The 13,159-nt window shown below is 43.4% G+C and overlaps 1 protein-coding gene across 1 annotated transcript in view; it reads right to left on the reverse strand.

Annotated features, from left to right (window-relative positions):
• The window catches only part of IGHMBP2 (immunoglobulin mu DNA binding protein 2), a 66,787-nt gene that overhangs the window by 49,325 nt on the left and 4,303 nt on the right, over positions 1-13,159 (reverse strand). The window contains exons 3-6 of the mRNA XM_083417591.1: positions 9,593-9,785; positions 8,983-9,080; positions 4,828-4,991; positions 4,110-4,310 (exon numbers count right to left, since the gene is read on the reverse strand). Coding sequence (XP_083273717.1) covers positions 4,110-4,310; positions 4,828-4,991; positions 8,983-9,080; positions 9,593-9,785 — 656 coding nt within the window. The remainder of the gene's footprint in view (positions 1-4,109; positions 4,311-4,827; positions 4,992-8,982; positions 9,081-9,592; positions 9,786-13,159) is intronic.

A 13,159-nucleotide genomic window follows, 5' to 3' on the forward strand; every position in this document is an offset into this window, starting at 1 on the left:
ATTGCTGGCTGTGGAGACACTGGAGAGATAGGCAAGCTACTTTCCATTGCAATTTGCTTTGGGAGGGGACTAATCTCTCAAAACAATTACACTCTCCTGGATTCCTCCCAAATAGGGAACAACTTCTGAGCTGTTTCATTGCTCCAGCAATTAAAGCTTATTATAAAGAGAAATCTGAAAATGCTGAAAGAGGCAAACTCTGTAGCTTTCACTAACGGAGAGCATTTAGCTCCCAGCATATTATTAAAGTACAAGTGGAAACTGAAACGAAATGTTGCAGTATATATTCATCTCCTAACAGGGGTGTTCTTGTCCAGTGTGCCTTCCTCCAGGATATCATAAGATGTTAGGGACTAAAAAAAGCTACTGCTTTAGTTTTCTCTTCCAACTGACACAACATTCTGCAATGCCTGGTGTCCACCGAACATACTGAGTCCTCATTAGGATTTTGGTGGTAGTTTTTTAAATTGTACTTCTCCAAAACTTGGGATTCCCCCTCCCACAAGCATGCTGATACCTCCCTCTTGTCTCTCAGTGGGTCCATTTTGGTTCCGTTCTAATCAGCATGAGGGCACTGAGACTTCATTATTGAGAGAGGTTAATGACTAATATACCCTAACCTTCCCATAAGAGGGGCTTAAGGTGATGTACAGCCACCAGCACCACAATTATATCCTCACAATGGCTGTGTGAAATAGGCACGGTCGAGAGTAAATGACTCAAGGTCACCAGTGACCTTCATGAATGCTGGTGTCTTCCTCCTCCTAGTATACCACTCTGGCTCTCAGTGCAGTGTGGGGTATTACACAAATAAATTGCAGTTAACAGCGGAGTTGCCTGTTATCCTCTAGTTTAAATAGTCGGCCACTGTAGTTTAAGGGAAGATTGTACATCAGAACACCACTGCTCCAGAGAACACAATGGATAGCTCTCATATCTGAACACTCCAGAAAACATTCTCACCTCAGTTTGCCTGTTAGGTTTTTTTTTTTTTAGTTTCAATGAGGCAAACATAATTCACAAACAGGCAGCTCTTCTACAGAGCAGTGGAGAAAGTGAAGGCAGCATTTATGTACCTAGACACTGATGGCCAAGAGGCTACTTTTTGTAACACCAACCTCCCCACCCACCACCCAGTGAATAACCTTGCAGTATGTAGACCTCTGGGTGGCACTGTGGGTAAAACCTCAGCGCCTAGGACCTGCCGATTGTATGGTCGGCGGTTCGAATCCCCGCGGTGGGGTGAGCTCCCGTCGTTCGGTCCCAGCTCCTGCCCACCTAGCAGTTCGAAAGCACCCTTAAGTGCAAGTAGATAAATAGGTACCGCTTTATAGCGGGAAGGTAAACAGCGTGTCCGTGTGCTGCGCTGGTGCAGGCTCGCCAGAGCAGCTTCGTCACGCTGGCCACGTGACCCAGAAGCGTCTCTGGACAGCGCTGGCCCCCGGCCTCTTAAGCGAGATGGGTGCGCAACCCCAGAGTCGGACACGACTGGCCCGTACGGCAGGGGTACCTTTACCTTTATATAGACCTCTAAACTTCTTGCGGCCATGGACTATTGGAGAATGCAGTGTGACCAGCAGCCTGCATTTGGTTTGGTAAGTCAAAACTGAGCATATGTTCCTTGCCTTATTTCTTGATATACAAAAGAAAAAGAGAGGGGGGAGATTTGACTTCACAGGATGGATTCTGTCTAGTTAGCATCCACACCTGCATATGATTCAATTAATCTATGCATCCAGTCGGTGGTTTGTTTGTTTTTGCTACCCATGGCAAACATTTTGTTCTGGCACCCACCGCACTTCTATCAATTCCAAATAAAAACAAGCACTGCATTCATTTCATCCTCTGCTCCAACTTCATCCCTCTGCAATGCCAATACCACACAGGAAATACCCCCACCCAACCAAACTCTGTTCTAGATTGCCACTGTCAGGTCTGTAAATATATCTTTAAAGGGTAACAGTGACAGAGGAATGTGTAGAGCAAACAGCATCTCAGGCCTGGGACCCTCCATCCCAATACGCTGAGTGGCTCTCCAGCAAAGTCAGCTGCTAACCAGGGATTGGATGGAAAGAGATCTAGAAGGTATCACTAAGAAAATTTATTTACAGCAAGGTGTACATAAATCTGGGTGACCTGGGTTAAACTTCCAGTTCCAACGCTTGCCTTGTCACTCTCTCAGCTGCAGCTTGTTATCCATAATATGAGGAACAGCCACCTACCTATGTGTGCGTGTTATGATAATTTGCACAATAAAGGTTATAAAGCACTGTGTAAATAAATGAGAATAATACTAATTATAACTAGTAAAAATTCTTTTTAGGGAAGCTTTTAATGTTTAACAGACTACAGTGGTGCCCCGCAAGATGAAAAACTCGCAAGACGGAAGAGTTTTTCGTTTTCTGAGCTGCTTCGCAAGACGGATTTCCCTATGGGCTTGCTTCGCAAGACGAAACGTCTTGCGCCTTTTTTTTTTTAACCGCCAGTGCATTCCTATGGGAAACCATTAATACACATTGGTGCTTCGCAAGACGAAAAAACTCGCAGAATGAATTAATTTCGTCTTGCGGGGCACCACTGTACTGTATTTTAATGCTTTGTTGGAAGCCGCCCAGAGTGGCTGGGAAGCCTAGCCAGATGGGCGAGGTATAAATTATTTATTATTATTATTATTATTATTATTATTATTATTATTATTATTATTATTATTTTGAGGGTGCTAAAGAAGCAAAGGTATTAAGGAGCAAACAAGACAAATAAAGATCATTACTGCATCATTTCCCAGAGACTGAAGGGGATTAAAAGGAGACAGGGCAAGCAAAAGTGTGTGCCAAGTCCTGAAACCCATTTCAGGTATGCCTCTATGTGATAGTGGACAAATTCCCAGCATAGTGCATTTAATTTAATTATGAAGCCATTTTGTACAATGTCACTGGGAAAGAAATGCAATAATTTGTAATAATAAATAATATCCCAATTAAATTAGTGCCACATTTTAAATTAAGTTTAAAGCAGGAAATTAAATAAAGAGGATGACAGAGAACTCTAAAACTATGCTGCGACGGGCAGGGTGGAACATGTAACAAATTGAGCTACCAAGACTTTTAATGAATTTTCTTCCAATACTTTTAAGTGGTAATGCTATGGGTGCATTGCATTCTCTACTTGGGTGGTGATCAGGAAAAAGAAATATGGAGAATTCAGAAATCACTACCCCATTCAGCCCCAATGAGCTTCAATGTGGGGGCAGGTTTCCATGAAAGCAGTTGTCATTTATTCTGTTCATCCAATGACTCAGCCTTGACCTAAAAGCAAAGGCCAGAGCTAAAAGGGGCCAGTGCTAACACTTACTAAGCTCTAGTAAGGAAGAGGTTATGCTTTTTAATCTCTCCTTAAGTATTTCGCTGTTCTACTGAGTCCAGCAGTCATATATACACTTGTCATGAAAAACTGAGATAGGTCTGATCAGCTACAGGTCTACAGCTACTTCACAGATCACATTTTTTCTAGACATAGACCTAAGACATAGACTCATATCTTCTGAATCAGTGCCTGGATGAGATAATAGGCTAAATGAGGGCCAATAAATGTGCATTTTCCTAAGTTTGGAGAGTGGGCCTTGGTTAAATCTGCTTCGGTGTTTCAGGGCTATGTGTATTATGCTAGTATTCCTGTTTGTAGATTTTACAAATAAAATTAGCAAATAAATAAATAAGCCTGATTTTGACCCTCCAACTTTACAATGCCTACACACATGCCAGAATTGCCCTCCACAACAATGAGGGCTAGGTGCTTGCTTCTTTGAAGAACAAAAAGTAATCCCATGATTCTGAATATTTCATACATCAGACCAGGCATGGCCAAACTTGGCCCTCCAGCTGTTTTGGGACTACAATTCCCATCATCCCTGACCACTGGTCCTGCTAGCTAGGGATGATGGGAGTTGCAGTCCCAAAACATCTGGAGAGCCAAGTTTGGCCGTGCCTGCATCAGACTGTATTGCACTTATACCTTCTCAGAAGTATACATTCTGCACTTTTCAGAAACATATTCTGAAGAATACTTATCCATTAAAAAAAAGATTGTGGAAAATAGAACGCAAAACTCACAAATGCTTTATCAATATCTTTCCTGATATCTGCTACAATCTGGGCATTATCCCCACGTGCCAAGACTGCATCAAGTGAATGGCACTGTATGGACTCCAAAAGACGAGCCGGGTGACCAAGGCGCAGGATCCGCTCTTTACAGCCAGCGAGTCTTTCTACCAAGTTGTCAACTGCAATGTTAGATGGAGCACAGCACAAGACCTAGAAGAGGAGCACATTTTAAAAAACATTTCTTCGTTTCACCAAAATGGAGAACCTCAAATTAATGGTTAAAGGTGCATTAGTAGTATGGACAAATGGGTTCAAACAGCAGCTCCACCCCAGCCAACACCATCTATTGTAATCTTGGAGGAGTCTTACAACCTATCCCCAGCCACTCCCCCAACCTATAACTAGGGCACAAGAGGGCCACACTGTTGGGGGACAAATACAAGATGTAAAAATTCTTCAATACTCTGCTAATAAAGTGATGCTCCCTCTTCCTGCTATTAACCCAGTTCCAACAGCGTTCAAAGGGACACAGAAACATGTCGTAAAACGCAGAATGGCTGGGCTGAAGTAATGGAAATGGTGAGACTCAGCTATGCTTCCCAACCTTTGGGGACATCAAACCCCTGAAAAGCTGCTGCCAGATCATACAAAACTGTCCAGGATTAGGCGGCCATCACTATGTTCTGCCATCAAGCAGCTCCCTTAGAATCCATACCCACTCACTCACTTTCAAGCCTTGCTGAACAGCTTGGAGTATTATCTCCACCACCGTAGTCGTTTTGCCTGTTCCAGGTGGTCCATGGATGATGGCAAGCTCTTTCTGTGCCAGTGAGAAGCAAACAGCCTCCTTCTGAGAGGCATCCAGTGATTCATTGTAGTACTTCAACAGCTCTGCGAGAAGCAGCAGGAGGAGCATTTGTTCAGTTCTCAGTCCCGCAAAGAACATTTGCAAAAGAAAGCAAGCGCAACAATGCAAATAAGAGGCTGCTCCTGGAAGCAGATTTGATAGCAAGAATAACCTTTGCAACAAAGGAAACATCCAAATTAATACTCAGAGGAGTCAGGATCCCTAGTGTGAGCCCATACTGAGTCCTGGCTGCCTTTAAGACAGACTATGTTTAGCTGCAAATATTCCCAGTCTTCAAACTCTATTTCAGAGACATTCTGCATCATTATCTAAATCTGTGTTGGAATAGAAAGTCAGTGTGTTGTGCCAGGAGGTATTTTAAAGAGGCAGTACATTTACAAAAATCCCACCATCATAATCTCACTAAGAAGTTCTTGGTTTTTTGCTTTTGTTAAAAAAAAAAACACCTTCCTTGCTAGAAGGCCAAACACCAGCACTGCTTAAGTAGGTATGACAGGGCTTCTTAGAATGATTAATAGCATTAATAGAATCCTACAAAAGTGGGAAGCAAGAAAGAGAAATATGCACCATGGCAATGATTGCAAAGGAGCTTGTAAGTGCAAGAGGCATGTTCAAATTCGTGCTTAGACAGAAACCCTTTTTCCATGGCCGTAAGCAAGTCATACAATCTATCAGCCTCATTTTCTCATCTGCAAAACAGGGTTACTAAATAATATCCTAACCAGCCGTGAAAAGATAAATGATTTCAAGATTTCAAAAGTAGAGGTACATTTGTCTTGAGCACAATGAGAACACTTTCAGAGCAGACTTGAGACGCTAAAAATGTTCTGTACAGCAAATGTTACAGGAGTTCATATAATTAATATCTCAACTTTAGCCTTTCAACTGCAAAAGATAAAAGAGGATGGCTTTGGCCTCTATCCTGCTGCTTGTTTGATGTCAGAGTGCTACAGTAATCAGCAGAAGAACATTTGGTCTCCGAAGTCCAGAGGAAATCAAGTAAAATATAAAGGGGGGTGTTTTGGATTTATTTTTTACGAAAGAAGAACAGTTGGCAAGTAGGAGTTCTCATTGTTAGTTTGGCAAATGCTACATGGAACAGGCATTTGTAATTTCAGGCTGGCAAAAGACACAGAACTGACAATTTAATTCCTCTGTATCTGCAAGGAGCTGGCACATGAGAAGGGGCAGTGAGCGTCACCTTTGCTAAACTAGGTTGCCAAGAGGTTTCTCATTCTAAACAGCAGGAAAGGGAAGTACCCCAATTCATTCAGTTTTTAGCATATCCACTTGGGTGACCCATCAGGATGCACCTTTTAGTTTTACAGAAGGCACACTTTACACTGACCATTCAAAGACTGTCTTAAGGTCCCATTTCTTCCAGCCTTCTTTTGATTTTGAATCTTTTATTATAATGTTGCCCTGACCCTGTAAGAATTGCCCAGTCCCCATCCAGCATTCTGGACCGCATAACAACCAGCCAGCTGCCTCTGAAAGCTCACAACCCATTCCATGTTGTTAGATCTAGCATTCAGTGTTATACAACCCGCTAAGCTTGTCTACAGCAGCTGCCAGGTACTCTGACTAACCACAGCTGCTGATACCTTAGAATGAACTAGTTAGATCACTGGCATCTCAGGTGGTGGTACAGCAAGATGTCTCCTTCTGGGTCTGCAGCAATGCCATTGCTGGACCCATGGTGCAGGTTGGCCTCACTTAGTGGGTAGTAGTGGCTGGCCATGCTCCTGTATGCTGCTACTTCTAGTGCTGTGAGACTGACTGGCTGGTCACAGCAGCAGGGAGCAATGGGGATTCCTCCCTGCAGCACACGGTGGACAACTGGGCAGAAGGCAGTATGGTGAATAATGTTCCCGAAATAAAAGGAAGTACAGTGTGTGCACACTATAAGTACATAAGCATTCTGGGAAACCTGCTAAGCAGCAGCTCAGAAAAATGGGCAGGTGCCATGACTCAGGACCAGCCAGGCCTGACCAAAGGGAAAGCCACTTTGAAGCAGCACAGCAATGCAGACCTAACAAGCTTCTCACATCCTCCTTAGCAGCACCAGAACGTTCACACAGCTGCACAAAGACATCCTTCATACAGATTCCTTTAAAAAATGGAATAAGTACATTTCAAGAGAAGATGAGAAGAAAAGTAAGAGCAGTTAACAAGGTGGCTTAAGCATATGCTGCTCATAGGAGAATGCTGACCTCTGGTGGTTACCAGCTATCATTATTCCTTTTCCAAAAAGCCTTTTTATGTGGAGTTCTTTCCCAGCCTGCATCTGCATTGAAATGGTTCAATGTGCTTTTTATTGTTTTGTTGTCTGCCACCCTGGGCTCCTTTGGAAGAGGATATACATTTAATTAATTAATACAGGATTCACAGGTGCTAGCCTAGGCCTAGCTGTCCCCCTGCTGAGCTAGTCTTCAGTGTGAAGATAGCTTTTTATGGGGAGGAGAATGCAAATGTGTGCTACCACCTGCTTTGGAAATGGGATAATTGAGCTCTATGATATGATTCTTCCAAGCATGCAGATTGGCCCTGACACACTGACTAATCTTCTGGCAAACATCTGCATCAGAAAGTATGTGCCACCTTTCTCCAGTAGCTGAATTAGATAAGCAGTCGTGTACTGTATTGTTCACTAGAAACAGGATATTATAGGACTGTGACCTTTTCGTCCCACATATTATTCTTGAGAACAACTAGACTGTTCAGTTCACACAATAAGTAAAAGTACCCGTAACATGCAGCTGAAACTTAAGACCTGTTATATTGTGTAAGCCATGGTGTTTTTCTTGGCATCAGAACTTGTGTCTGCTGGCCCAGGTGACAGGGATAAGTAACTGAAACTGGAAGGTTTAAGACTAGCTAGTGGGGGACACTACTGTGAATACTGGTACGGTGCTCATTAAAATGAATGGAGGCTGCAGAGCATGAATGCTGGTGGGTTGCATCTCATGACGGGATCTTGCAACCATTCTGATAAATTGTCATTGTCTGTCTGTCCTCTATTAATTTCTGGGCCCACCACATTCTAAAGACGCCCTTTTGAAAAACATCTAATACCCCTGTTGAGTTTGTGGGTCCATTATGGACTCCTCAAAACTCCAAGGGTAAACTACAATTCAGAACTCCGGGGAATAATGTTTGGTAGCCTTGTTCACCAACAGAAATTGTGCATCAACCAAATGCAGTTGGTACCCCCACAGCCTTCAGTCTACAGGAAGGTGATAGCTGCGGGTGCTCCTAGCACTGTTCCTACTTTCACCAACACTTTACATTAAGGAATCATAGCTGGGTAACCTCCCAGCTGTACTCAGTAAGAGTTAAACTGGAAACAAGAAAAAGGGGAAACCACGCATATGATGGTTAGACAACCACACAAACATTCCCTATTGAATATTGGTTAATAGGAATCACTGCGCTATTCTTCTGTTGCTGCTGAACAACCACACAAGCAAGTTCCTCTACTTTCAAGTGTAATACTTACCAGCCTAGTCAGCAAGAACTGAGCTCCTGCCACTGCACCTTAATCTAAAATGGTGACAACAACCCGTCCTGCCCCCCACCTCACGAGTAACCTCAGTGGTCCTGCCTCATACTAGGAAAGACATGTGGAACAAGAGTGGCCTCTCCACTTGGTGTCTGGCTCCACTGACTGCTGAGGACATCAGGATTCTAAATCTATGAAGACACTCCCCAACAATATTTTGTACTGATGCAAGCTCCTTGCACAACAAATGTTTGTGCTACTGTGATGCACGTGTAAGGGAGTGCCAATGCCAGAGAGCAGTGGTGCCAGATGCACTTAGCACTGCATCAGATGTTCCAGTGATACTGTTCCTCAACTGACACAATAGATTGGCGAGGCAGTACTCTCGGAGTTGCTAACAAAATATATTTGTACATCATAGTTGGAACAGTATGTGCTACAGTGACTTCTCCAGTCTCCAGAATTTTTCAGCATGATATCCACATTCTATATAGAGAAGGAAAAATTCTTACTTATATTGCTGGCATCACTAGGTTCAGAAGAACCGAAGAGGACGTCGATAAGACCAGAGGCAGGCCCGGAGCGATATTGACTAAGTGTGTTTAAGGCCCTGCCACAGAAAATAATACAAAGGGAGTGAATCTTAAAAACAATTCCTTTAAAACTCAGACAATATTCTCAAACATGAATAAACTTCTGCTGTAAACTTCAAGAGCTGGGTGTTGTTCATCTCTGCAGTCTTTGGATTGAAGAGGGGTTTTTTTGGTGGGGGAGGGGAGAAAAAGCTGAACATCCTCTCTCCCTTGCATTGTAGTGGGTTGGACTAGATGACACTCCGGATCTCTTCCGTTCCAACTCTATAATTCTATGAACCCATAGTACTAAACTGGGTAAGGAAGCCCACTACTTTGCTTATAAGTAGTGAGTACCTACATCACCAAATCTGGCATTTGGAGCCCTTGTACAAAGTTTGTTGCCCTGTGATAATATGGAAAAGGGAGGGGTGGGAGAACAACAGACCTTCTCCCCATTATTTTTTACAACTTTTGAAAAGAAAGGCATGCTTACTATCCGTTTCAGGTACACAATAAAACAAGACCTGTCCTATATTAGTAGCTTTACCTTTTAAGCCTCTTGTATGTGACATCGTTGGTAAGTTTCAGCAGACGATAGGAGTTCCCCTGGTCCAAGTTCACAAGGTTACACTGAGGCTCATCAATTGCAATTGTGATTGATTTGGGGGCTATACGGGTGACAAGTCCTGTGGAGAGCTGATCACCTTGGCCTGCTGTTTCATAAAGTCCAACAATGTCACCTGCAGATGAAACAGAGAAGAACATTCAGGATACAGAATAGCAGGCAACATGGCCCTATACCAGGTTTGGTTATTTGCCCATCAAACCCACCATTGTCTACAGTGACTTGCAGCAGCCCTTTCCTAGCAGTCTTTCCCATTGTCTGACACAGCTTTATTTAACCTGGGGGGTTAAATCTGGGACATAAGCAGTATTCCACTGAGCGATGGCTATATAGAGCTCCCTATTAATAAACATTCTAGTCCTCAGGAATGACTGCAGGAGCCCTCTGCAATCCACCCATCCAGCTCCACACAACTGGCTGCCTGCACCCCCCAGGATCAATTTCCACCTCCCACATATCCACCAAGATCCTGACTAATCAGCTGTGAAGCTTCACCTTGAAGCCAGAGTAGAAAAAGCACAGAACTTGGGACTGAGTTGAAAATTCAACACCCAGCTATTTCATTTCAGCAGGTTCATCCCACACTGGCTGGTTGTTGCCTGTAATATGGACTGGATGGGAAAACACAGACTAGGAGGAATCCTGTTACAGATCCACCAATGGTACCCGCTTTTTTAAGGTACCAACTTTGTTCACTTCTGTTTTAATAACACAGGAAATGATTGTTTCAATACATTCTTAAAAGATAAGTAGCCATATTGCATTAATAAGCAGTTGTTGTGCAATCCAATATGCTCAGTATGAAGACAGGCATTGTAGTTGACCTGGCAGCAACATCACTGAGAAGATTGGGTCTTTAGTTGAACACTGAAATTAGGCATGCCATCAGACTTATGTATATCTCAAGGAAGCCAGGATCTTTGAGTGCCTTGATCCAGTTCTCATTTTGGCCCACACAGAATTTAGATCAGCATACCAGGATGCCCTTAGTTAATAGTAAGTCTCCAGAATCACACAGTATATATAGAGCCCCCAGGACAGATATTATCAGTTTTAAAACACACTCACAGGTTTATATTTCTAAAATATAGCAAGTGTTAGTCATGCAAGCACCACTTAGTTCCAAAAACCAATCAACAAACCCCTATTGATTGTATCCAACCAGGAGAATACATTCTGCTTCAGTAAGTAATTCAAGTACCAATGAAACTCATTTTATACCAGTGAATTAAATAAAGATTGTTATGCATCTTAAATTGTTATAGGAATTGCCAGCTTAAATTGCCAGAATAAAATCAATCCACTGTGCTTGTACCTGAGGAGCAGGGTGGAAAGTCACCTTCTCTTAGATTCATATCACTCAATTACAACCAGAGGAAACCACATTTTCATTTCCATCTGTCTTTTTCCACTCTCCTGTCTGCCTCCCTCATCTTTCTGAAATATTTATTCATTAAGAGAGAAACACAGCTTTGCATAATTGAAAATGATCACTCACTAGCAATTGTGAACCCAACGGACAATTTCTGTAGCCCATGCTGGCATTTCAGAAATGAAGTGCTCTTTCAGAAACAATGCAGAGGGAGATTATGTGCTTCTCAAAGTCTGAGGCGGCGGGGGGGGGGGGGGACGCTTTCCAAAGTTCATGTTTCTCTAGCCCCATGCAATCCACTTCCAAATAGTCTTTTGTTTTAAAATAGCCAAGGATGCAATGCCATGCTGCTCCCCGATTACTATTATCATGCACAGCTGAGGAGTTAATTCTGGTATACAATTAATCATTTGCTTGATTGCCTGTGGCAAGAAAGAATTGGCCCCAGGTGAGACTCCAATCTCCCTCCTAGCCTTAAAGAGCTAACCTGCCTATCCTCCCCCCTTTCCTCCTCCTCAAAAGAAACAGCCCCAAAGGATTCCCTTGGGATGCTGTTCAGCACAGGTTCAGATTTGAAACATGTGCCCAGTATGTCTGGGCTATCTGTCTCTCTCTCCTTCACGTATCTGAAGAAGTGTGCATGCACACAAAAGCTCATACCAAGAACAAACTTAGTTGGTCTCTAAGGCATAGCTGTCAACTTACAGATTTGAAAATAAGGGACCAGCAGCCTCGAAAATAAGGGATCAGCAGCCAAAATAAGGGATTTTAGTCAACCAGCAGTCAAATGAAGCCTCAAGCAGTGGTTCCCACAGCGCAACAACCTGGCAAAGCAAAGCGGATACAGCAAGGAAAACCACCGTCACCTCTCTGCTGGGAAGCGCTGAGCAAAGGTGAGTCCACAGGCAACGCGGCCGATTTGATCGGCACAAGGCATGCAAGCTCCACCCCTCAATCGTTCTTAGACTCCTTATTGGGTGAGCAACGCAGCCAAGCAACATAGTTGGAGCCTCCCTTCTCCCTGGCCAGCAGGGAGGGAGGGAGAGGAGCTGCTTCCTTTGAAACCCGGGAAATTTACAGGACATCATCAATCTGGGACAGCAGCGGGAAACGGCGCTGGGATAGGGGAGTTTCCCACCAAATAAGGGACGGTTGACAGCTATGCTCTAAGGTGCTACTGGACAATTTTTTAAATCTTTTTAATATATTTCTACTGCGTCAGACCAACATGGCTACTTACTTCAACCCTCTCCTTTGAGGGTTGGGGTGAAAGAGAGAAAAAGAATGCTCCCAATGTGCTGCGGCGTTCTATTTGAGTCTTCCCTCACCTGTACATATTGGAATGGCAGCTTGGAGCCACCAGAACACAAGTTTGTGCCAAACAGCCTAAACAAGGCTGCATTTGGGAAGATGAAAGAAGAGCTATCTTCCTTTCCAGCCTTAGATTTAGGTTATCTAATACTGCAAAGCAAGTCATACCCAGTCCTGTTTTAATACAGGAAAACAAAGGGTGCATGCAAGGAAGATCCACCATTACTGCAGCAAAGTGCAGAAACAACAATCTCAGAGGTGACTGCCCACTGCTTCCCTGTCATCTTGGCTTCAAGGGGAGAAGAGCAACACAGTGGGAGGAGGAAAGAGCTAATAAAGTGCATAGGAAGGAGAAAATAAGGTGAATGGAGCAGGGGCAGATTAATAAACTTGAGCCAGAATGTGGTCTCTGAAGAGAGAGCAGAATTCATCCGAGTTTTAGTTAATGAATTTCTGGCCAGCTGTCATATAATCGAAGATCTGCTTTGCCTCTCCCCACTGCAAATGTCACACAATCTAGCACCACCCAGTCTTCTGTGGCACCTCCTCCTGTCAAAACTGTTGGACACCTATCATCATAGGCAGAGAGTGAATGGGAGAACTAAATACCCTCCAGCACTAGGTTTCATCAGTCCTGAGCTGAATGCTAACTACCTGAAATGATCAAGTAAATTTGACCTAATATTAGTAGGTTTCTCAATATAGGCTAACGTTAAAACAAGACCAGAAAACAATCTACTTCACAGTTTAATTTTCATAAGTAAGGATGGTTCTCCTGCTGCTGGAACAGACAGAGCTTGTGATGT

This window comes from Podarcis tiliguerta (assembly GCF_965153285.1).
Source record: "Podarcis tiliguerta genome assembly, chromosome: 1".
NCBI lineage: Eukaryota > Metazoa > Chordata > Lepidosauria > Squamata > Lacertidae > Podarcis > Podarcis tiliguerta.